Raw genomic sequence first — 27,292 nt, 5'->3', positions numbered from 1 at the left:
GGGGAAGAAAGGCCTACTTTTGCATGAATTTTATGCATCGGGCCTCTAGTATAAAATAAGCACCAATTTTGCCAAGAACTTTGCTGTAGGAACTGCGTCTAACATAGTCTTCATCCCTTTAGTTGGTTCAAGGAAAAATGGAGGTGAAAACCAACATCAGAACTCTATACTAAGTCAAAAGAGATCATTCCTGAAACTCCTTTACCTAAGCCAGAACATCTCTTTTCGTCTCCCAAGAAATGGACTTAGAATTTCCTAAAAGTTCCTGTCAAACTTTATATATAGGTTTTCTTCCCTTGGGAAAAAAAAATTCCCCTTTAAGAAATATATTAGGAACATACAGAAGACAAAAGTAATAATGATCTCTGAGTAGGAATCCTTCAATGATTACACCTTCTTTGAAAGTTTGGTACACTCTGATTTCCTAGCTTAAGCACAAGTGTTTGAGATATTATTTTAAATTGAATCTTTCAAACTGTTACCTGGCCATAGGTATCATTGAATGAACATCTACTTTATCAAAGGCACTTCCTTCTCACTTATTAGCCTTACTTTACAGACAAGCAAAGTGAGGCTCACAAAGGCTGCTCTTTTATGCCAAACTGCCTCTTAGTACTTAACAGCACTAAATCCAATTTGATGAATGTTTATAATTATTTTTGAGCTTCTGGGAAAAGGTATTTTTATAATTACAGTAATCAGTTCCAATCAGAAAAAAATGTTTCATGACAGTTTTGAGAATAATAAAGATTTATCACTCTTACAACTATATTAAGTAATTGTAAATATTCCTCATAATGAAATATGAAGAGTTTACAAAAAAATATAGTGGGACAGCCCTGGCTGGGTAAATCAGTTGTTGGAGGTCCATCACAATATGCCTGGTTGTGGGTTAGATACCTGGTTGGGGCACATACAAGAATCAACCAATGAACACATGAATGAGTTGAACAACAAATCAATGTTTCTCTCTCAAATTAATTAATAAAAGTTTTTAATAAAATGGTCTTATTTGGAAAAAAACAAAAGAAGGATTAAAAAAAAAAAGAATATAGTGGGACATCATGAATCTTTTACTGGATAAGGAGAAAGAAATAAAGAGAATTCGGGGTCAATGAGTGGAAGAAATTGAAGAGCTTTACCTGTGTAGTTCAAAGTCCCATTCTCAAAACTATTTAAATAAAGTTTTAATTTTTAAAAAAACTAATTAAAAAAGAAAAGAGACAAAATACCTTCCTTTTCTAGCTTCCTAATCTAGCCAATTTAAGAGCAAGCAATCCTTAAATGAGAATAGCCCAAAACCTTTAACCCTGAAAAAGACACTAAGACAAATAAGAAATTAAGGCCATCCTACTTAGTTTGCTTGTTATTCATTCATATATACTTGTTCTGTGTTTTTCATATACCACAAGTGCAGCCACATCTAGATTGTTTTGTTTCAATAAGAAAGTTATTAAACATAAGATTAACTCTCCAATTAAAGAAATAATTTCAGAGTTTTAGGTCTTTTTGTCTTTTCAAATGATATATTAAGTTATTCCAAATAGCTCTTTTAAACATGACTAACCAAATGGATTAATGAAAAACATAAGAAAATATAATACTTACCTCATCTTCAACATCAATAAATGTACTCATATCCAGCTCTTCAGGAAATGTCATCCGATCATTCAATTTAATCCTGTGCATGGTTGTATAATCAAAATCAAACCTTTTCAATTGTAAGGTCAGCAGATAAGGAAAATGCAAAAACCGAAGACCCTAAAAAGAAAGGGGGACATATTAAATATTGACTATTATCTCAGGTAATTAAGTATTAATTTCTACATGGCATCTACCTTTCGTGCATCACACTTCTTCTTACAACGTTCACAAAAATATTGATTTGGGCCATCCAGGATCTCTGGCTGAATAAATGCATGCAATGCTTCTTCCTAATTAGAAAAAAAATGGTTTCATAATTACTTAATGATATTATAATACTAACGACAAAATTCTGAATATAAAAACAGTGCAAAAAAAAGTGCAATTACCAATACACTTATAAATAGAATAAATAGAAAATTAGGAACTCAAAATGCAAAAAGGAAAATAAAAACAAAATGTTATCATTATAAAAATTGAGCAATAATATAAATTCTTATTTCATTCTGTATGAGATCTGCCTTTCCTAGCACTGCGCATCAGTTTGTCATTTCTACCTAATTGTTATTGACTTTACATTGTGGTATTTGCCTAAATAATCTAATAAAAATCCTCAGTCTTTAAATTAAAAAGCAAACCAGCTCTGGCCAGTATGCTCAGTGGTTAGAGTACCAGCCTGAGCACCAAAGGGTCGTAGTTTTGATCTCTGCCCTGGTTGGGGGCACATGGAGAAGGCAACCAATTGATGTGTCTCTCTCACATCAATGTTTCTCTCTCTCTCCCTCCCTCCCTTCCATCCACTCTCTAAAAAAATCAATGGAAAAAATATCCTCGGATGAAGATTAACAACAAAAAAAGTAACTTCGTATTTCTTAGAAAAGCAGTTATATGTATCATTTCAATATTCTTATGAGACATTTTTAAACTGTACAGTAAATAACACAGAACTCTGAAAATTTGACACTACCCATACACTTAAAAATCTAATAATAATAATCTGAATCACTATATTTCGAGTCAATCAGTAATCCACCACTGCACTAGTGTGAAGGTTGAAAACCATTGTGCAATCTTCTCACTGCATGTCAGATACTGCTCCGTTTGAAAGTGTATGAGAGCTCCTGGACTGTTCACCTAGTGTACCAGGTGGTTCTCTTTTCTCCATACAGCTTTAAGACAGAAGCAAGAAACTTAGTATGAATAATGCTGAAGAATTTGCGGGCATTAAATTAATTTTTAATCAATAATTTTTCACAATCAAAAAATTAATTTTAGTTAATACAACACATAAAATTGCATAATCTCAAATTTCATTTGATGTCAGAACTACTGACAATACATATTTATTACACATAAAGAAAAAATAGAAATATTAAGATGAAGTGTTTTCAAATATTTGGTGTTCTTCAAAGGACAGATAAAGGAGCTTGATCTGGCAAAATGGACTTAGTTTAAAATAGCTGGCAGAGCTTATAAAACTACTATCCACATATTGTTTGATCTAGCTCATTTTGGAATAAGATCAAAGCTATGAAAAGATATTCAAAATGCTTCTAACTTCATTTATCTTCCAGTTGTTCTCAAAAACACAAGGAAGACCACAGGTGGGGGGACCAATTAGTTGGGGGATTGAGGGCAGGGTTCTGAAACATGACCAAGCATTTTACTGGAAGTCATAAGAAAGAACACATTTAGCAAATGATTTTTTTCTCTAAAGCGTATTTTAAGCATAAAAAGGCAAATTTTATAAAAACCACAGAGTAAAAGAAGCTTTCAGAGAATCACAAACATAGCTTAACATACAATGACATCAAATTTGTTGTTTTCCAAATAGAGGTCATTTGAATTGGTAAAACACTCAATATCTAAAAAAAAAAATCAGAGCAGGGGTAGGGGGATAAGGGATAGAAGGAGAGTGAAAAATTATCTCACTCAAATTCTACTGCACTAAACTAAACTAAGGTATGTATTGTTTGTATCGGCTAAGGTATATGTATATTGTGTGTATTGTTTTCTGCCTTATAGTTTATACTGAAAGCTTATCTTTTTTTAATTTAAATTCAGAGAAAAGTTTAAAGAACAGAAAACTCCCAGTAACTATTTACTCAGACTCACCAGGCTTTAACATTTTGCTACCTTTGCTTGATCATCCCACCCACATATACATTATTTTTCAAACCATTTGAGAGTAGGTTCATACATCATGCTTTTCCTCTTAATACTTCAATGTGACTTTTTAAGAACAAGAATATTATTAGTTATCAAACTCAGAAAACTATTGATAAAGTGCTTTTGTCTGTCCACATTCCAATTCTATCAATTATCCTAATAGAATTTCTCCGCTTCCAGTACAGAATGGAATCCAGGATCACAAATTGCATCTGGCTGACTGCCTCTTCAGATTGCCTTTTTTTGGGAATAGTTTAAAGCTATTCTTTCATGACATTAATATTTGTTTTAGAGGCCAGTTATCTTATAAACTGTTCCACAGTTTGGGTTTCTCTGACGTTCCTCATGATTAGATTCAGATTATGCATTCCTTTCTAGACTACTAAGTAAGGATATGTCCTTTTAAGAGTATCATAGTCCCAGGCCATGTCCCTATCCTTATTGGCAATATTATTAATTTCAATCAGTGTCAGGGTGCTGCCCATTAGTTATTTTTTCCCCTTGAAACTAATAAGAAATCTGTAAGGAAACCCTTGGAGACCAGGCACAAATCCTGAGCCTTAAACTTTGCACCCTAGATTTAGCACCCACTAATGGATTCTTGCTTAAATCAAATTTTAATGTTTGCTTTTATGAACCAACTTAAAAATCTTTTTAATAGGCCATTTAAGTCCATTCATATTTGATAATGACTGATGTTTAGTTTCATTTCAGTCACTATCATATCTAATAAAGATGGAATATGCAAATTGACCATAACTCTGCGACAAAGATGGTGGCGCCCACAGCCAATAAGGAGGGAATATGCAAACTGACACAAGGCGAGAGGCGGAAGTTGGTTCTGGCTGGAGTGAAGGCGGAAAGGCAGCTCCGGGCCAGAGCGAAGGTGGTGCCAAAAGCCAGGGGAAGGAAGGCCTATTTTTGCACGAATCTTCAGGTCTCTAGTTTTGTTATAATTACTGTATTAAGGAAATTTACTGTGTTCCTTTATGTATGTTTTCTGTGCTGTTTTTACAATTTCTTTTGGTATTTAGGGAGGTTAGCTATATTTTTGTAGTGCAATATACTTGTTATTACCCTTGACCCTTTGCACATGCTTGCTTTTTTCTCGAGCTGCTACTGATGCTAACCGTGTCGAGTCACACTCAACATCCGAGTGCAAAAGGTTAATGCTATTGTTTTTTCTTACTTATGCTTGTAGTGTCTAGTCTGCCAGTTATAGGGGGCACTCTTGTGTTTCCACCTACTCAACAGTCTATGAACTTTCCCTTTCTCTCCTTTTTAAGAATGGCATTCTTTATATGTTGTCTAACATTTCATACCATTCTTGTACCCAGTCCTCATCCTTTTAAAATTTTGTCCTTATTTCTACGGTTTTAATTAGTCCTTAATTCTACAATTCAACAAATCAAATACTCAATCCTTTTGCTGAAGCTTCCCCAGTGGTTCCTTGGTTAGATGGAGCTCATTCTCTCATAAACTCCATGGAAAGGGCTCATGATTATAACACTTAATGAGTTCTTCCATGTTCAAAATTGGTTTTATATAGCCATAATCGAAGGAATACTTGACTGGATATTGAATCCTTGGCTTGTAATTGAGTTTTTTAAAATTGCTATTCTGTTGCCATGATTTGAATGTTGCTCTTCAGAAATATGATGCCAATCTACTTTATCCTTAAAATTTAAGTTTATTAAAATTTGTCCAGAGTTGACTATTCAAAGCCAATCTGTCCAGATAAATGGTGGGTCTATCAAAAGGCAGGTTTAAATTTCCCTTATCCCAGAAAACTTTTCTGGGACATAGTTTAAAAGTTTTGTTTCACTGTGTTTTGTTCTTCACAGACTTGTTATATTGGACACCTCCTTTGCTGGTCTTCCCTTACAATTTTCTCTGAGGTCCTTCTTTTTTTTTTTTTTTTTCTATCTCATTTTCATTTGATGTCCTTTAGATTTTTATTTCTTTTTATTCTCTTTCAAGTACTTTATAAGTTTACTCTTCATTTCTAAGTGTTCTTTTTCTTCAATTTCTTTCCTGAATTTGATTAATATTCATCACATTTCATGTCTTTTTTAAAAAAAATCTATTTCTCTCCTTAAATTTTTGGATACCAGACTGTTTTGCTTGTTTGAAATATTTAATTTAGTCTAGAGTACTGTTCTACTTTGTACTATTCTATTTTGTGGCTATTTTCCCAAGGGCTTTTTTATGGGGGTGGGGAATAGATTTTCATAAGGTGATAATAAACATTTTCTGTTTTCTTCTAAAAGTGGTGTTTAGTTGCTTTTTCTCCCCCTAGTCATTGTGTGGACAGCATTCTTTAGGTTAAGAGTACTTTCTTTTGTCAACATAGTAAAGTGCAGTTTCTTGAACTGGTAATGGAGGAGAGGTTGGTGTCTTTGTTCATTTTGTAGGAGCCTTAATTCTTCTATTTCTTGTCTTCTCTTCACTTGCTATGGATTGGAGCCATCAGCTCTTCTCTATTTCTCTCTTTCTCCAAAAGCAAAATTCCTCCAAGGCTGCCACTTCTAATCCTGCTCATTCTAAAATTCCTTCCTGTAGCTGATGCTATAAACTACTAAGTCCAGTCTATATTGGCACATACTGTTGTATTTTCTCTTTTTGAGGGTGATTTTGTATCTGTTTTGCCTAAGTCCTTCAATCCCCTCTCCTCCATTTCATACAGTCTCTAAAGCTTCCCACTCCACACTCTCCACATACAGACTGCAGCAGCAGTAGAAATTCTGTTGGGACTTGGTGATTATTTATCATGCTACTTACAGGTAATTTGAAGTTCATGATATTCTTTCTCCCACTAATGCCAAAGGAATACAAATGAAACCTAATTAACTCAAACCTTCTATGATTTTGGGGAAGGATGTGTGGAGGTAGCCATTATTATCCTTCAGACTGAGAAACCAGTTAAAGCTGTATTAGTAACTTTTGTTTCTATATTAATAAGTTTCTGCAGCTTCCTTACCCTAGCTTTTTAACAAGTTGTCACCATGATAACTGTCATTAAGATTAGTCAGTTATAAAAATTAGCTTCAATTTATCCATCCATACAACAAATAATTATGTGTAAATGATACATAAATGATGGGCTAATACAGTTGTATACATTTATCTTAATGTGATGTACAAGATAACTAAAAATCATGCCAAGCTACATTTTAGATAGTAAAAATTAGTCATGAATCACAAAATAGAATAAAATATTATAAACTCTATACCATTATTCAAACACACACACACACACACACACACACACACACACACACACACACACAGTGTACTGCTTACCATCAGCTGTTACCTTGAGTATGTTAAATTGATGCATCATCAAAACCAGCATTGGGTTAATTATGATTGTTTTTCTTCATTCCATAGTGAAGATAATAGTTTTACTTTCTAGAACTTATATAGTATACAAAATGTAATTTTGCATTTTTTAATACTGTAATTTTCACAATTCAGAATAGAACACAGATAACTCTTATATCCTTAGTTCTCCAAATAAAAAATATCAGTTATCACAATTTTGTATTTAATGAAGAAAATATAGGCACAGTGCAATCAAAAGATATAACCAAAAAATGGTACTGTCTATAAATCATCAGTTTTCTTTTTACTCTTAACCTATATATAAAATTCTTTCTCCATCATTTAATGTCTATTTTATTTTGAATGGAGAAATGGGCATTAAAATGCGATACTCTACTTTTCAAATTTAAAAGATAATTAATTAAGAACCACAACTGATAATTATTTTCGGATTTTGATATACTTAGCAATTTTGGGCTACTGATATACAGCAGCAAATATATTCAACTATCTTCCCAGGATATATACTTTAATAAACACGTGTGTTTTAACTAGGGAAAGGAGTCCAAATACTCTTAACCTAAGCCATCCACTTATTTTAATTGCAATTTTTAAGGTAACTGTAGATTCATGTACAATTATAATAAATAAGAAATAATACAGAGAGAAACCTTACAGACTCTGCCCAGTTTCCTCCAATGATAACATTTTACAAAACTACAGTATATCACAACCAGGATATTGACATTGATATCTCTACCTATCTTATTCAGATTTCCCCAGTTTTGGTATAGTCATTTGTCTGTATTTGTGTGCATATTAAGTTCTACAGTTTTATCACCTGAATTGGATCATGTAACTATTACCAGTCAAGAGACTGAACAGTTCCTACATCACAAGGATGCCTTAGGTTGCTTTTTTAGAGTAACCATCTACCCATTCACCTGCTGACCCCACCAAATCTATAAGCTCTGGCAACGATAAGTTGTCCTCCAATTTTAAATTTTTGTCACACCAAAAATACTGTATGAATGGAATCATATCATATGTAACCTTGCGATTGTTATTTTCCCCCACTCAGCATAATTCCCTGGAAATTCATTCAAGATTTTGTGTGTATCCATAATTTATTCCTTTTTATTGCTGAGTAGTATTCTATGATTTGTATGTACAAGTTTGTTAATCACTCACATGATGAAGGACATTTGGGTTGATTTCAGCTTTGAAATATTAACATAAAGATGCTATGAACATTTGTGTACAGGTTTTTGTGTGAACATAACTTCATTTCCCTGGGATAAGTAACCAAGAGTAAAACTGCTGGAGTTCATGGTAATTGCAAGTTCCATTTTATACGAAGCTATCTGTAACATTTCACATTCCCACCAAAAATGTGTGTGATCCAGTTTGTCCACACTGTCGCCAGCTTTTAGTGCTGTCATTGTTTTTTATTTTAGCCTTCTGTAGGTAGGTAATGATATCCTCATTGTGGTTTGAATTTGTATTTCCCTAATGATAGGAACATCTTCTCCTTACATCTGTATATCTTCTTTGGTGAAATATTTGTCTTTTTCCAATTACCTAAATGAATTGTTTGGGGTATTTTTCTGACTATTGTGTTTGGAGACTTCTTTATATGTTAATCAGTCCTTTGTCAGATATTTGGTTTGCAAGTATCTTCTCCATCTGTAGCTCCTATTCTTATCCTGTTTGAATGGCTGTCAAAAGACCAAATTTTTAATTGTGAGGAAATCCAACTTCTCAATTTTCCCTTTGTGAATTGCACTTTTGATATCAAATCTAAGAACTCATTTCTTAACCTCAGATCTGGAAGACTTCTTCCCTAATTATATTTCTAAGGTTATATCTTTACACTTTACGTTTAAGTCTATGATCAATTTTGAGTTAATCTTTGTACATATAGGTGCCCAATTGTTCCAACACCAGGGTGTTGAGAACAGATATTCTTAGCATTCTAGAGGGGAAACACTCAGTCTTTTACCATGAAGTATTGTGTTAGCTATAGGTGTTTTTTTTTTAAATATGTTCTTTATCAAGTTGCAAAAATTACCTTATTCCTAGTTTTCTGAGTTTTTATCATGAGTGTTTATTGAATTTTATCAAGTGCTTTTTCTGAGTCAATTAATGTAATCATGTAAATTTTCCTTTTGGTAGAGTAACTCATCAATTTAAAAAAATACTGATCAGCCCTGAATACCTGGAATGTATTATTTAATTCTATCTGCTAATATTTTGCTAAGGGTTTTTCCATTTATATGCCGTAAGGGCACTGGCCTGGTCATAATTTTTTATTTGTTTTGTTTTAACTGTTTTTGTCTGGTTTAGCACCAAGATAAGACTCTGCTATTGTTGAGTGCAGCATTTTCTTAATATCCATTCAATTCTGCTGGTTGATGGTGTTGCTGAATTCTCTATCTTTGCTAATTTTCTGTCTAGAGGGTATACCTATCAATTATTGAGAAAGATGCACTGACAATTGTAGATTTGTCAATTTCTCCTTTTAGTTTGGGCAGTTTTTACTTACTATGTTTTGCAACTCTATTATTTGGTACATACACATTTAGGACTGCTGTCTTCTTGATGAATTGGCCATTTTATCATTACATAATGCCCATCTCTTACCTATATCAATGTACTTCAAGAGGTTTTTGTAGACAGCATATTACTGGGTCATGTTGCTGTTTTTTAAGCTAATATGCTGATCTCTACCTTTTAGTTGGTATAGTTAGACCATTTATACACAACTAAGTTTGCTATTTTAGGTGTTGTTTTTTGTTTTGTTTTGTTTCTCCTCCCTTCCTGGGGATTATACATTTTTTGAATTCTATTTTATCATACTGTTTTAAACATATCTTCTTTTCAGTGGTTGCTCTAGGTATTATAATTATATACACATAATGCCTACTGATGCTATCCTTTTCCCAGTTCAAGTGAAGTACAAAAACCTTACCTCCCTTTATGTCTTCTCATCCTCTTCCATTTATAATAAAATTATCTCAAACATTTCCTCTCTATATATTTAGAATCACATCAGACAGTGTGATAATTTTGATTCAACCATCAAACATAATTTAGGAAACTCAGGAGGAGAAGGAAAGCCGGTTTTATTTACCCAGATTTTTGCTTACCAGGTTTTTTTCATCCCTAATGTTCCAAGATATCTACTTTTTAATCATTCCGTTTAGAGAAATTTCTTTAGCCATTCTTTAAAGCTGGGTCTGCTGCTGACAAATTCTCTTCGTGTTTGTTCATCCAAGAATGTCATAATTTCCCTGAAGAATTTGGGTATAAGACTACTTGACAGTTCTTTCTTTCAGCACCCACTGAAAAATGTGCCACTTCCCTCTGGCCTCCATAGTTTTTTATGACAAATGTACTTTGAAAAAAATCAAGAGTAGTTTTCCCCTATAAGAGGTGCCTTTTCTCACTTTCTGTTTTCAAGATATTTTCTTTGTCTTTAGTTTTTAGAAGTATGACTACAATTTGAGTTGATGTAGAATTTTTCTGGCTTATCCTATCTGGGGTTTGTTCAGCTTCTTGGATCTGTAGACTTATCCCTTTTCCCAAATTTGGGAAGTTTTCATTGATTATTTCTCTGAATATTTTCAGTGTTGCCTTTTTTCTCTCCTTCCAGGACTCCAATGACACAAATGTTAGATTTTTTGCTATATAGTCCCATAGGTCTCTGAAGAACTCCCCCCCTCCCCCTCAGTCTATTTCACTCTGCTGTTTAGATTGGGCAATTTCTATTGTTCCGTCTTCAAGTGAGTTCACTAACATTTTCCATTGTCTCCTCCATTCTGCTGTTGAGTGTATCTGTTGAGTTTTTTTTATTGTTATTACATTTTTCAGTTCTAAATTCCTATTTCATTTTTCTTTATATCCACTACTTCTTCCCTGAGAATATTTCCTCATTTGTTTCAAGTGGGTTTGGAATCTCTCATTGAAGTATTTCTATGATGGTTGCTTTAAAATATTTGTCAGATAATTCTAACATCCGTCATTTTGGTGTTTATGTCTATTGATTGTCTCTTCTTTTATTCAAAAAGAGATTTTTCCTGGTTCTTAATATGTAGTGATTTTTGTTTTTTGAAACCTGAACATTTTGGGTGCCCTAGACCCATTTAAATCTTCTGACTTAGCTGATTCCTTTGACACTGCTCCAGCTGGGGAAAAGGTCCCTGTCTCATTACTGCCAGGTGGAAGTAGAAGTGTAGGTTTCCCACTTGGCCTCTGTTGACACCTGAGGTGAAGAGGAGCGCCTCATTACTAAAGGGCAAGGGTACTGATTCTGGCTGCTCAGTAGGCCTTTGCTGGTATCACCTTGGCTGTGAGGGGACTAAGCTTCTTACTTACGGGGAGGAGATGGAGATAAAAGTTCTGATTCTCCTCCATGAGGTATCAATCCAGTGGGGAGGGAAAGGAGCACTTCCTTACAGTCAGACAGGAGTTAAAGGCACGCTCTCCATGTGGTCTCTAGTGACAGTGAACCAGGGGAACAGGAGAATGGCAGTGGGAAGGTTCCTTACTGCTCAGCACAGATGAAACTTCTGGCTAGCTACTCAGTCTTCTCTGATGTCACCCTGGTACAGAGTTGGAGAACTTTGTTATAACTTTATGAGGGTAGAAGTTGAGGATCCATACCAGCTTCGGCTGGCATGAGTTGGGGGACAAAGTTTTTCCATGGTGCTTGGCTAGAGCAGAGCCATTATTATATAAATGTTTTGTGCCTTACTAGGCTGTCCTTTTCCTGGCCTTTTGATAGAGCAAGTAGGCTTTTTAGTTTGTGCCTGTTGTTTCCAGATTGCCAACTTCTTCATCTTCAAGTCTGGGATATAGTAGGCAAAAAGAAAACCCAAGGAACTCACCCCGTGTCATTCCTTGAGTCCTGAGGTACCTGGTCTTTATGCCTTTTCTCCACCTTTCAGAGACTTCTTAATGCTTGTTTTGTATATAACGTTCAAGATTTTCAGTTGTTTTAATGGAAGGAATAAGAAATTGTACATCTACTCCATTTTCCTGAAAGCAGAAGCCCCACTTTTTAAATTGGTTCCCACTAGTCCAACCACACAAATTCCTGGAAAAATGAGGGTAGTCTATGGAAGAGATTTTTCTCTATGTAATGCTTACAAAGTTGGACCACTGAGCCAGCCATATAACAATGTCCAAATCACCTGATAAATCAAGGTGTATGTCTTATGATATAAACTTATGTAAACACTTGAAATGCTTGTGATTTTATGAATACTCATAAATTTAACAATTTTAAAGTTACAAATTTAACAATTTTTCATTCAAAACTTAAAAATAATCATTAGCCCGGTCATGTGGCTCGGAGGTTGAGTATAAACTTATGAACCCAGCCAGAACACATGCCCAGCTTGTGAGCTTGATCGCCAGTGGGGGGCATACAGGAGGCAGCCAATCAATGATTCTCTCTCATCATTGATGTTTCTATCTCTCCCTCTCCATTCCATTCTGAAATCAATTAAAAATATATTTTTAAAAATCATTAAACTATGTTTACTTATGAAACAAAACCTCTTTTACATAATCTGATCTTCCCAAAGACACTATATGGAACTATACAGCTAAACCCATTTCAGGCTTTTGAATACATATTGTTATAATAAACAGATATTTAAATATACTTACCCAATAATAGAATAAAAGTATCCTAATAGAAAATGACCTAGAACAGTGCCTGTCAGAGTAGGCAACTCAATAAATATGTTAAATGACAAAAGATACCCTTAAAATATAGTGTCTAAAATTTTACTGTTAAAAATGAAAAGCACCTCCCCTGTTAATGTCAAACATATGAGGTGCTATCATTTTTATTTAGTTTGTGAAACAGGCTTTCACAATTAACCAATAAAAATTATGTATCTAATTTTTATGTATCATCATAATGTATTATGTATTCTACACTATCTCCTTATAATACATTCTCAAATGTGCCTGGCAATATGCAGATTCAAGATTTCTTTGATTATAACATTCAGAAAGACTGGTTTTAATATAGACAGCTCTAATCAGTGAAAAAGAAAAGGCTCCAATTACCTAAAAAATCATTAAGAACAAATTTTTTAAAAATAATAATACAAACAACGTTTCAGCTAATGTTAATTTTTTAGGAATAATAATAAAATGTATAAAATAGGAAATTGAAACATGTATTTTAGCATTCTCATACTCCCTCAACATCCCAAGGACATAAATGTTAATGTGACAAAGTAGAAATAGCACCTTAATATAATGCAGTGCTTCCCAAAATCTATTCCTCAGAATCTAAGTATCCCTTGAAATACTAACAGATGTCCCACAGAGAAACACAAGGCTAGGTTAAATACAGTTAAACAAATTTCTCTATTATAGGAATCCTCGGGACATTTTCAAAAAAATATGTACCATAAACTTCACACAAAGGATTACCGAGTTTCCCAAATTTAATCAAAGATCTCCCAAACATGCCAAAACCGGTTTGGCTCAGTGGATAGAGCGTCAGTCTGCGGACTGAAAGGTCCCAGGTTCGATTCCGGTCACGGGCATGTACATCGGTTGCGGGCACATTCCCGGTAGGGGATGTGCAGGAGGCAGCTGGTCGATGTTTCTCTCTCATCGATGTTTCTAGCTCTCTATCCCCCTCCCTTCCTCTCTGTAAAAAATCAATAAAATATATTAAAAAAAAAAAAAAAAAAGATCTCCCAAACATCTATTAAATCTGGTGGGAGACTAGTGTTGAACAAATTCAATCTGAAAGACAGAGAATGGCACAAGAACCCTTAAATACAGATGACCTACTTGGCCGGGTAAAACGAAGACCAGAAATTTAATAAGTATCCTAGTTATAATAACTAAAATATAATTCAACAAGAAAAATATTATGATGAAGTTTTTTTTTTAATTGGAGGCAATTTCTCATACTTATTAGATATAAGTCTATCAATCATGCTGAAAACTCCCATAAAAATTAATCATAGATGTCATAAGGATAAATTAGCTACATGTTAATTTCATTCATATTTTAATTCTAAACATTATTCTAATTTATTTAAACATGGAGATGTTAAAACAAGTCCATGTTTTAGAAGTTTTAGATGACTAAAAGTAAAAAAGCTTCAACTTTTAACAGAACCTCAAACATAACTGTCTGAAATTAAACATTAGGTGTTACTCAATCTCACTGATATGGTGGTACACTGAACAGAACATACCATAAACAGAACATATAACTGTCAATGTTGTGTGTGTGTCTATGTATGTATGTATGTGTGCTTATATGTGTGTGTGTGTGTGTGTGTGTGTGTGTGTATATATGTGTATATATATATATATATATATATATATGACAAAAAAACAAATAAACAAACCAGAATCCAAAATTAAAAGTTGCAAAATAAATTTAAGAAAAGTTCAATTCAAATTAAGGCCAAATATTATATATAGCCTTAATGAGATTTTACAATTCTCCTTTTAACTAGATTTTTACAATCCACATTTATATAATTCCTTTTAAACACATAAAGTTAAAAAAATACACAATGGCAAACAGTGATATAAAACTAATTTTAGATGCTGTGTGATGATTCTGTGGATTAAGAAGTATAGATTGTAAGTTTTGAATTCAGAAAATAATGGGAAGTCACTTACCTCTAACTAAAGTTCTCTGAAGGTAGTATCCTCCTTAGAACCCCTATCTTGGGTAGTTTCACCTGCTGTTATTTCCCTCAAGAGATTCCAGCAAAGTCTAGGAAGTTTTAAGTTACCTTCCGCAAGCCCTATTAGCGCATGTGTGTTATAAACCTGCTCACATACTGCCTCATAGCTGTAGCTTTCAGTTCCCACTGAATCACCACCACCACCATCTGTGTTTTAAGGGAGGATACTACCTTTGGAGAATTCCACTTAGAAATGTGACTTTTTACACTCCTTCAAAAATATTCTCCAAATAGCTCCTCTGCTGTGTCTATAACGTACTTAAGAGAGTGGTGGCAATTCAGTAGGTAAATAGATAATGGCAAAAAAATTAGCTAAGCAATTATATTTGCTGACTACTCAAATACAACACTGCAAAAGACAAATAAAACTAGCTTCCTCAACATTCAATGAATATATCAAAAAACTAAACTAAATGTATATATGAAAAATCCTTTAAAAAATACTTTTAACAAATTAGAAAAAAATATTCTATATCACTTAAGCCTATCAAGTATTTCCCTAGTATATTTTGCTCAAGAAATGCCAATATTTAAAAATGAGTTAGGAAAATAAACCATTGAAAGACAAGCGCTAACTAATTTCCAATGGTTCTTTAGTATGTCACTTCTAACTTAAACTGCCAAAATAAAGTAAAATAAAAATGAAAAACAAAACTAGTAACTCAAACCACAACCAATCTCACATACCTAAAATGGCAGTTTAAAAGGGCACAAAATTTTTCAAATCTACTCAGGAAGTAAACTAAAAAAGAGTGAAGGAAAGAAAGGAGACCTGATCTGCCACTATCTAGGAAAGGTTTTTTACCTTGGATTCCACCAATAGATTCCCTAACTTCTTGCTGATCATTTTCTGATAGCCATATAAAAGTAGAAGAAAAAAGCAAAGGGAATCAATTGTCCTAGAGACCAGAGGACTAAACCACACATGTAGCACTATTTTAGATAAAGTATGAACTAGCTTTAAAAACACTGATTTTAGCTACGGGCCACTATCAGTTTATTAGCATAAATAAAGCCCAAACAACATCATGACGAAATTCTACTTTTTTTTAGATGTGTTAGTTAGCTCTGAAAGTTTCTCCTGGCTCATAATAGGTTCTAAATAAATGTTTCAGAATTCTCTCATTTTAAGTATAAATATAACTCCTTCTGTGACTCTCCTTTCACATAAGTAAACACACATAAGGATAAAATGCAATTAATAATAACAAAAAGCAATTAAGAAATGGTTAACAGGAAGACTAGGAAATCTTAATCTCCCACTTACATACTCAATATATAAATAAACTAACCATATATAGTTCTGATTCTTCAAATTATCTGTGCTTCTTAAATGCATAGATTTAAATAAATTTCAGCATAGGAATGCTCCTTTAAAAATGTGGCCTCTGCTTATCATTAAACCAAAGGTTATTTTTCCAATTTTAAAAGTATAGGGAGCAAAATGTCCCCAAAACAAAATGTACTTCTCTATGCAACAAAAGGTCACAAAATAGCATTTATGGAACAGATTGTTTAGAGGTAAAAAAAAAATAAGTGAAATAATCTAGTCAACTATCAGAAAGAATAAAACACTGAGCCATGAGGCAGTACATATGCATTTACTTTCCCTCGTATACATGTATACATGCACTATTAGGACTCACTGAAGGGTCAAAAATCTTCTAGATCTTGCTAGCTTAAATGCAGGAATGACTAACAACCCAAGAAGGTGTATCTAGGATGATACTTACCTTATGAAAGATTATACCACTGTGCTATTATGTATTCTGTGTATGATACACAAGCAGTCAGCGGAAAGGTACACACCACACTAGCAAATGCTTGGCTGGACCCATAAGGTCGGATGACCAATGGAATATCAAGATATGTGTCGATTCTCCAGCCCTCATAACCACATTCCAGGCATCTCACGTAGTCCTTCAGCTTGCCTTGATATAGTTCATTTATAAGATCAGCCTAAAAATAAGAACATTTACATTTTAAAGTGTTCCTTAAAAATAAATTTTTTTAAATGTGAAAACACAATTCATGCTTTTAAATATGAATTTCAAAAGGATATTCATTTTTACTGAAGTTTCAGAAAGCTTTAATTTAAGGTTTGTCTAAAATTCTATTGAAAAAAGTCAAGGCTTGATAAAAATCAACTGAAAATCAAAATTAGATTAACACTAATTTAAAAATCAATGTACAAAAATTACCTACTGTATTTTCCAGCATATAAGACGACTGGGCGTATAAGATTTTCCTGGGTTAAAAAGTCGATTTATACGCCGGAAAATATGGTAGTCCAATATATCTAATCCATTATATCTAATCCCATCAATATAGTCCAATATACCGTATTTTCCGGCATATAAAATGACTTTTTAACCCAGGAAAATCTTATACGCCCAGTCATCTTGTATGCCGGAAAGTACGGTATTTCAATTATCATATACTAGAGGCCCGGTGCACGAAATTCGTGCATGAGTAGGGTCTCTAGGCCTGGCTGGCAATCAGGGCTGATCGGGGCCTTCTGGCTGCTGGCCGGGGCCTTCCTTCGTTCTGTGCCATCCCCTGGTGGTCAGCAAGCGATCAAACTCCCAGTTTCCCAGTCGAAGTCCTGAGGGGACACTTTGCGTATTAGCCATACATACATATATATGTATGTATGTAGTTAAAAACCCCATCATTAAACAATGTTCTGTTGAAATCAGTTACCAATTTATTATACTATTAAGTGTCATATCTTTTCATTAGGCTGAAAATACTTCCTAATCTATCACTTTAGGTACATTGGTAATTACACAGTTAAATAACTGGCTGTTTTTATAGCTTTACATATGCATATGACCACTCTCACAATATATTCATATTTTTAAAATCATATCTGCTAGGACAAATAAAACTTTTTAGTTTTCAGTAACATACAAAACTATTTTTTAAGAAGGTTATAATTTATTTTTAATGTACAGAAATTTTTTAAAAATCTCCCTTAAAATATCCTCACCTAAAATAATGGATCTCTTACCTGGCCCAAAAAAGGCACATAACTCCCTAAGTAAGGAACCTCCCTCCATGTGAATGTCTTGCCTCAAGATTCTTGTACCCAAACTTTGGAACGCAGCAGGAATACCCCAGCTGCTTTTAATAAAAGTGTTAACTCATAGAGGGATGTAATAATAAGAAAACTTCAGACTTATGAAGAAAAAACAGGCCACTAATACCATCTATATAAATTACTAAAATACAATTCCACAGGACTGTTTAGAGAAACTAGATAACTAAATAAACTTAACATGTTTTCAAATCCCTTAAGAAAAAAGTACATTATAGTTTACCTCTCATAAATTTAAATCTCTTCTAATATCTAGGACTTAATAAGCTTTCAAACTAGGATCCACCATCATTGTCTACTCTAATATTTAATGAAGACTTCTTTATTCTCCTGTCCCAGTCACATTTGATTTTGTCTTCTCTATAATTTTGTACTGGTTCAATCCAGTGTTTTTCAAACAGTTTCAATAGCAACCCACAGAAAGTAATTTTAATTGCAACCCAGTACATATAACTGTAACAAAAGTTACATAACAATAATACTTACCCTTACTTATGTGATGCTCTCTTTTTCATTCTCTTTCTTTCTTTCTTTTTTTTTTTTTTTTAAGTGCTGGTGTATATTCACTAAACTGATTTCATAAACCATGAAGGGGTCACAATCTAGTTTAACACATTAAGCACCCAGCCTGTTTTGTCTTCCGGACGGAAAGTATAGTGTCAGTCACCGGTGACTGACTGGGCATTTTACATGTTAAAACCTCTGGCCCAAGCCACCATAATAGTTTCAATGAGAAAACAGACCCTCCAGGCTGCTGTCCAGATTCTCCACCGAGTCCCCTTGTTTTATCTCTATGATCCTCTATCACTGCACCCAGTATAAATCCTCTGTGCTGAATCCTCAGTGTCATCCAGTTCAGCCTTACTCCACACCCCAATGACATATCTAAGGTTTTTTCATTCTTCTAACCCATTCCTCCTTCCGGTAGATAAGAAAAATAGGGTCAGAATAACATGGATCCTAAATGTGAATAGCATATGACTATGGTCAAAACTAAGGTAATGCTTGATGAATGTACTTTGTAATGTGCTACAGAATACAGACATATATTTTACTTAATAAATATCTGAAAATACTGTTCAAAAATCATCTCCTTAAATCATGCATACCACATGTATATATGTATGTATGCATACACACACACACACACACATACATAAGAATTATGTAGTTTTTAGCTAAAAAGAAACCTTCTACTAGATAATAGAGCCCAACTTCATTATTATAAAGATGAGGAAACTGAGATCTACAGTGGTTTAATGATAATTTTTATTATTTTTTTATTAGGTTCTCAGTTGGCCATTAACTGAGAACCTAGTATTTTTAATTCCCCATTTAGTATTTTCACAATTGAACTATGAACACGTCAAAACATTTCAAAGGAATAAAAGTCCCTTTAGGGTAATGAATGATTTATTAGAAAACACTCCCCTCAACTTGAGAGAGATGAATTACCTGTTCTGTTTGTTTCCATTTCTGTTCCAAAGCATCAAACATGACTCTGCACAGTTCTTGTACATCATGCTGCTGCCAAGCTATTTTAAGACAAAATTTAATGAAAATAGCAATACATTTAGTGTAATAAAATGCTAATTTGTTGTTTAAAGACAAATTTCATGGAAAAGTCTACACAAACTGCTAAAAAATACACATTACAGTCATAAAAAAGCAATTACAGGAAAGAATGAAGAGATCTCAACATTTACAGATAACATATGCTTTATGGTGCTATGTGTAATATTTGCTATTATTCTTTTTTTCACTATAGAGTTAAGAAAAATCTAAGATGACAAATTTAAATTTTTTAGTTTAAGTACACATAAATAGAGTATAACGAAGTGTATTTTAGAGGAAATTTTTAATTAATAAAACATTTAGCTCTGGCCTGTCTTGCTTAGTTAAGAGCGTTGGTCCGAGGACCAAAGGGTCAAGGTTTCAATTTCCAGTCACAGGCAAGTACCTCGTTTGCAGATTCAATCTCCTGATCTCATCAGGGCATGAGCAGGAGGCAACCAATCGATGTCTCTTTCACATGGAAGTTTCTCCCCCCCACCCACCTCCTCCCCTCTAATCTAAAAATCAATGAAAAAAATATTCTCACTCCTGGAGGATTAAAAAAATATATATATATATAAAATTTTAAAAATAAGTTATTTTTAAATACCAGCAAAGAGTGAAAATGTTTAAGGTAAAGTTAATTAAGTTCTTAATTTGTGTTATTTTGCTATTTGTTTATAATACTGTCTGCCAAAATTCCTTTGAATATTAAAAACATTTATCATTACAAAAGAATTAGTACCCTCACTACTATCCCATCCAAAGCTCCTTGTAACATCTGTGGTTTCAATTGCTCTCTTTTTGCTTGTTTGTAACAAAACAAAAAGCCTTTGTAGTTGGTATGGAATACTGGTCACTGGATCTTCTTCAGATTCTTCAAACTCCCACCTATTGAAAGGAAATGATTAAAAATTATTTATAAAATATTTTTATTCCTTAAAGCATAATTAATATTAACATCATAGTAATGTAAGAGCCTATATAGACCATGGATATTAACTGAAGCTAGTAATATCTAATGAAACACTAGTCTTTCTAGAATTCATAAATTCAGAGGAAATTTAGACATTAGTAAGAAAAGACATTAGAAAGCAACATAAATGAAAGACAAAGCACATTTAAAAGTAATTGTCAAACTTAAATTTGATCAAGACTCTTGTTCTAATTATTCACAAAAAATACAGGGGGATAGAACAATTATTAAATGACACTATGGAATTCAAACATCAAAATCCAAACTGTTGAAATTACAGGACAAATGAAAATATATTTTCAAGAAATAAATTTCAAGGGGGAAAAAAGATAGAAAGGGACTAAAAACAGATTAAATAGATTAAGGGACTTATCAATCAATCTGAATAGATTTTTATAATTTAGGTGAAAGCTGATGATAGGTACAGATATATTCATAATAACATTTCACTATTTTTTAATGTTTGAAATTTTCCTTAATAAAATTTTTTAAAATTCGGATAAGTAAATAAAGTAATCCAGATTCAATATTCATCCTCAATATACTTATGATAAACATTACTCTAGCCCTAACTACAAGGACTGTCTCAATAAAAAGCAAATTCCTAATCAAAGAACTTAAGAGCTCATTGAAAAAAATAAGATTTGGTGGGATTAAAGTTTGTAATGTAGCCACAAAAATCCTTAAAATAACTTATATACAATAAAATAAAATGCCAAAGACAAAATTAAATAAGGATATAATTAATGATTCTCTTTCTCTTAAGCTGGCAATAATATTATTACTTTCCACTTCCTCGATAGAACTTTCTTGATTCAAAGGAGGCTGCAACATTAACTTTCCTGTAATGCAAGTTATATATATACTAAAAATCTTTTTTTCTTCTTTTGGTATGTCCTTCTGTTAAAGTATTCAATACTTTGCTTATTTAGGGCTAAGAAATTGCAGTTATGAATCCTGTTCCTTTTTTTACACACCGAAGCTCCCTTCTGTTTTGCAGGTGTCAGTGGAATACATTTAACTTTTTTCTTCTCAAAGTTTCCTTGCAAACACCTCTAGTCATTATCCACTTTTGTATATTCAAACCCTAGCCTTCTTTTATTCTTATTTTCCCAATAGAAGGGATTTATACTTGACAATGGGATCTAAAATTCCCCCAGTAGCTGTAAAAAACAAACAAACAAACCCCTAAAGTCAAAATAAAGAATGCTTAAATTTCTTGCTAGGGAAATTCACTAAGTGGGAGGAATTATTATAATATACAACAGAATTCTCACCTGTCCTTTATGCCTGGTATAAACACCTTAAAAAGGTGTTCGTTTTTTTGTTTTTTTTAATATGTTTTTACTGATTTGAGAGAGAGAGAGAAAGGGAGAGGGAGAGATAGAAACATTGATGAGAAATATCAATCTGCTGCTTCCTGCATACTGGGGATTGAGCCCAAAACCCAGGCAAATGCCCTGACTGGGAATCCAACCAGTGATCTCTTGGTTCATGGGTCAACACTCAACTACTGAGCCACCCTGGTTGAGCCTTAAAAAGTTTTTTTATCTTATTGGTACTTATTGTTATTCCAGTCACCTAAATTAGAAACTTTGGTGCCATATTTGATTCTTCCTTTTTCTTTACTCCTAAATAAAATTTGTGATTAAATCATATCAGTTTTCAATCTGAAATACCCACTGCCACCAACTTCATTTTGACCCTCCTATATCCATGTCTGGTTTAATAACAGAGTCCTTCAGGGTTCCCTACCTTTCAAATCAATTCTGCATGCTGCAATATATAAGCTTTCCTAAAACAATGTATTTAATGCATCACTTATATGCCTCAACATCTAAAGTGGTAAAGTCTCCGTTGGCTATCACATAACAAGTGAGGAAAATAAAGAAACAGAACCCTATCCGTTCAGGCTAGTGCTACCCTGACTATAATGCAGCAAGGTCCAGCCTTTTTAGAGCCATCCTTTCTCTGGTTCTATATTATCAAACATCATCAGGTCTCAGGCGTTGTTTCCCAACTGGCAATAAACATCACTCTATTCTCACAATCCCCATGGCATTTGGCCTTCCTCTTTAACCTTATGTTTCACTGCCTCTCCTCACCACTGGGTTCCAGTCACAATGGATTTGTGTTTCTAAAAGGCCTTTGCACTTGCAGTTCTGTCTTGAATGCTCTTCTCCCAGATCTTCACTTGGACTGGCTCCTGTGAAGTCTAGTCACATGGTAGCTCCTTAGTATTCCCTGACTACCCCACCTCCTGACAGTTACTCTTTCCACATAGTCCTGCTTTATTTTCTTCATGGCATATATGACTATGCAAAAGAACTCATTTATATAAGCTGACTTATGGAAGCTTGAAGGGAGGGACTTTGTCTTATTCACCACTGTCATTTCAGTGCTTAATACACAGTATGTACTCAATATGTATTTGTTGAATGAGTAGACCTGGCTATGCTCTTAGTCTTCACCACCATGCTATATATTTACAGACCACATTCAGGGATTAAGAGTCATGGTTAATCTCCTGGAATCCCCATTCTATGCACTACTTGCCAAAGCAGGCACATCACCATAGACTGTTTAATATGTTCTAGTTTGAATGGCAGGCTGGACTCCATATTTTAACCACAACTTTTAATACTCTGACAAAACTCCAATTATGCTACCTCTAGGAGACCTCTAGGGCATATTATACTTACTAGCATCAGCTACAGTACAGGCAGAATAGGGAAGGGATTCTGATATCTACTGGGTGTGTACTTCTAGCATTATGGCCTCTGGCAAAGTACTTAACCTCTCTGTGCCTTCAGTTACCTCCTTTGTAAAATGTAGATAATAACATTGTGTAATTCATACAGTTACCATAAGAATTAAATTAATCTATATATAAAGTGCCCAGCATAGTGTCTGATGCAAACTAATAATAACTAACATTCAGAGCACTTATTATTACTCATTTTTACTCTCGAAAGTCCCCCCATCTGTAATGCTATTTCTATCTTCCCAACCTGGTTAAACCATACCTACCTTCATGACACCAAATTACACTTTCTAAACTAAGCCACTTCTCCAAGTTTCCTTAATCACCCTGCTCACTAAACACTCATGGTATTTAGCTATTCTTAAATGTTATTTAAACTATTTCATACATACACATGTTGCTTTTGTAAAGCGATCTGTCACTTACTTAAGAACAAAGACCTTATTTCTAACTCCATTTCTATGCACCAAGTGCCTAACATATAGACACTACTGGGTAACAAATACTTGCTGAATGAAAAAAAAAATGTCAACTTTTATAAGTAAATTGAGCTTACACATGAATGCAGCAGTATTATAATGTTGTTTGAACAATATGAACAATATTAAAAGTTCCCCAAATACTTTAAATACATATTTATAATAATTCAAAAGATGTTACTCAAAAGTAACATGAAAATGGAAAGAAATCAGTTTATTTGTATTTTAAAATGTCTTTAAAAAAATAAATGTATAAATGAAAGAAAACATATGAGGTGAGGATGTATTAAATGTATTGTCATAGGCATTCATAAAAATAAATGCGTGATTTTAGGGCAGGCGTCCTCAAACTACGCCCGCGGGCCACATGCGGGTGTTTTTGCCGTTTTGCTTTTTTACTTCAAAATAAGATATGTGCAGTGTGCATAGGAATTTGTTCATAGTTATTTTTAAACTATAGTCCGGCCCTCCAACGGTCTGAGGAACAGTGAACTGGCCCCGTTTAAAAAGTTTGAGGACCCCTGCTTTAGGGTTTACTTACATATGGACTTCATAAAGCATTTTAAAATATCTGATGTATATACAGTCTTTTAAAAACACACACACACAGCCCTAACCGGTTTGGCTCAGTGGATAGAGCATCGGCGGCCTGTGGACTGAAGCGTCCCAGGTTCAATTCCGGCCAAGGGCATGTACCTTGGTTGCGGGCACATCCCCAGTAGGGGGTGTGCAGGAGGCAGCTGATCCATATTTCTCTCTCATTGATGTTTCTAACTCTCTACCCCCCTCCCTTCCTCTCTGTAAAAATCAATAAAATATATTAAAAAAAAAACACAACACACACACAAACAGAAAACACAGAACAGTTGCTTTATATATTAATTAGAAACAAAGTTTACAAGTTTAAAACTACAACTTTGCTTCTTAAATTGAGAAGTGAGGGGAAGAAGAAGTGGTTTACATATTAAGATTATCTCAAAAAAAGATGACATATTTCTTCATAAAGGTGTTAAAGTTATAAAGAAGGGAAGCTTATAAACAATAATTTATCCCAAATGTAAATCTGATCAATTGTATCCTTTGCTGTCTATGAACTTCTGATTCTCACTCCTCACAAGTTTTTCATATGCCAATCTCTCATACAATGCTTTTCTTATATATTATTCTGGTGTGTTTTAGGAAGTGAGAAATGCCCCAAACTTTACAAGTAACTGTAAGAAGATAAATTTGATTTTATTCATTAAAAATTATATTTTAATTTTTAATCAGTTTTAGTTATAGAATTTTTTAAATACTTACTTATATAAGGCATTCCTAAATTCAGGAGTCATAAAAAGTGTTTGCAAAAGGCTATTCAAATAGCAAGTCATTGCCTGGTTTACTAATCCCACATAACCTTTAAAAAGAAAACACAAATATACATGAATAAGCATTTATATTTACAAAAATAAACTTAGTAAGAATTTAATGCACAGTAAACTTGGAGAGGTTAAGGTTACTTAATTGGAAATTATTTCCATTCTTTCAATACCACCTAAGAAATATGTGTACTATGTAAACCTTGCTTCTCAGAAAGTCAAGATATTTTTTATATGTCCAGAGATATACATAGATATTATGTAGCATTTAATAACATTTTAAGAGAAATATGTTTAATATAGTGTTTAACTGACATAAAAATAATCATTGTTCCCCAAATCTAAAAGTTGTGGTTTAAAATGGAAAAGTACACACATATTCACTTTATCACACACACCCAATGTAGGAAGACTGAACTGAACCAGTTATCTCTGTCATCAGGCCCTATAACCCAATTTCTACCAGGAATTAATAACATATGAGATAAACTCATTATATAAAACTCAGAATGGCTTCCTTTATTTTAACATGCCCATAAAGTATGAGATTTTATACATCAGCATTGCTATGCAAAGAGTAAGAAGAGAAGTAAGAGATGGAAGTAGGAAAGATCGGAGGGAGGGAGAAGAGGCAAAGAGAAAAGGAGAAACTTATATGAACTTAACATTTGAGCTGGGGAGGATTGTGTCCTGGTAGCTTGAAGCCACAGGAATTCATTAAATATTCACAAGTACTCTTCAAAAAAATAAAAGTATTTAGCTTTATATATCTAACTAGAGGCCCAATGCACGAAATTCGTCAAAAGTAGGCCTTCCTTCCCCGGGCTGCAGGCACTGGCTTCCCTCAGGCACCTGGGACCCGGGCTTCCCTCTCAGCCCCAACTTTGTCTGGAAAGTGGTTCAGAAGGATGTCCGGTCTAATTAGCATATTATGCTTTTATTATTATAGAGTAGATATGGCCACCACTATTGAGAACATTTTTGTAACTCCTCTTTTGAAGTAGACTACAAGCCATTGATTATCTGATACACATAAGCAGCAACAACAAAAATTTGTCTCATCATTTTAGTTATACCTCATTATTTGAGCAAAATGTGGAAAACACCTTGCTTAATAATTACATTTATTTACTACAAATTAATACTGAATGACTTGTTGTCTCAAAGAAACTTAAATCCTTTCTCAAAAGATGCTGAAGGTGTTCATTAAAGCTTTTCAAATTACCTTTTCAATTTTCTAACAATTATAAAAAAAATCTTAAGGAATGGTAGGCTCAGCCTGGCTGGTTTGCTCAGTGGATAAAGTGTCAGCCTGAAGACCAAGGGGTTCGATTCCTGGTCAAGGGCATGTACCTAAGTTGTAGGTTCAATCCATGGACCCATTTGGGGCACATTCAGGTGGGAATCAGTCAATGTGTTTCTCTGACATGATGTTTCTCTCTCTCTCTCTCTCCTCTCTCTCTGAGTTGTTTATATAACATCTTGTCCTTAATCTATATCAGAGACTTTATCTCACTATTCTGTAATTACCTATTTACTTCTATTTCTTCCTTATTAGACCATAAGGGCAGTGGTCAAATCTGTAAGCAGTAGGTGCACATAAAGGAGAAGTGCATATGACATACAAGTAACTCAAATCTGTATATCTAGCCTGATTGTTAATAATAATAAACATTATTTCATTCTTAGTTCATGTAAACAGACTCTTCCCCACAAAGTACTCTGGCCAGGAGATCAGGTTATTCTGCACTTTCTTCTCAGCTATGGCTGCCTGGGATTTTTCCCTTCTCAATCTCCTTTGCCCAATTCCTCAACAGTCAAGGATAACCACTTTACCTACCCCTTTAAAAATTGTCCTTTGTGTACCTGCAGACCAATCATGTATCATTTATTTTGATTTTGTTTCCCTTCCCTGGGCTTAAAAAAAGGGAGGGGGCGTAGGAAAGGGGGTTTAAAGGAAGGAGGGAGAAATAGCAATTCACTTTTGCCATCACTCATTGTTTGCCATTAGCAATAAAATAATATAAAAACCTATGGTTGTTTGTACTTGATTTAACACCATTTAAACAGAATGAACAATGTCTCACATAAATGTACTACTATTTTTTTAAGATATGAAGATTTTAGTGAAACAAGTTAAAAGTGCTCCTGAATTAATGTAAATATTTTCTCATTATGCATC

The 27,292-nt window shown here is 33.7% G+C and overlaps 1 protein-coding gene across 5 annotated transcripts in view; it reads right to left on the bottom strand.

Annotated features, from left to right (window-relative positions):
- USP47 (ubiquitin specific peptidase 47) overlaps positions 1–27,292 on the bottom strand; it is a 104,708-nt gene that overhangs the window by 33,565 nt on the left and 43,851 nt on the right. For all 5 annotated transcript variants that reach the window (XM_028159850.2, XM_054724756.1, XM_008151027.3 and 2 more), the window contains 6 exons: positions 25,052–25,148; positions 20,279–20,424; positions 19,435–19,514; positions 16,689–16,838; positions 1,839–1,934; positions 1,609–1,761 (listed from right to left, as the gene is read on the bottom strand). In XM_028159850.2, the coding sequence (XP_028015651.2) occupies positions 1,609–1,761; positions 1,839–1,934; positions 16,689–16,838; positions 19,435–19,514; positions 20,279–20,424; positions 25,052–25,148 (722 nt within the window). The remainder of the gene's footprint in view (positions 1–1,608; positions 1,762–1,838; positions 1,935–16,688; positions 16,839–19,434; positions 19,515–20,278; positions 20,425–25,051; positions 25,149–27,292) is intronic.

This window comes from Eptesicus fuscus, chromosome 13 (assembly GCF_027574615.1).
Source record: "Eptesicus fuscus isolate TK198812 chromosome 13, DD_ASM_mEF_20220401, whole genome shotgun sequence".
NCBI classification, from domain to species: Eukaryota; Metazoa; Chordata; class Mammalia; order Chiroptera; family Vespertilionidae; genus Eptesicus; species Eptesicus fuscus.
This window is presented reverse-complemented; position numbering and strand designations above follow the sequence as displayed.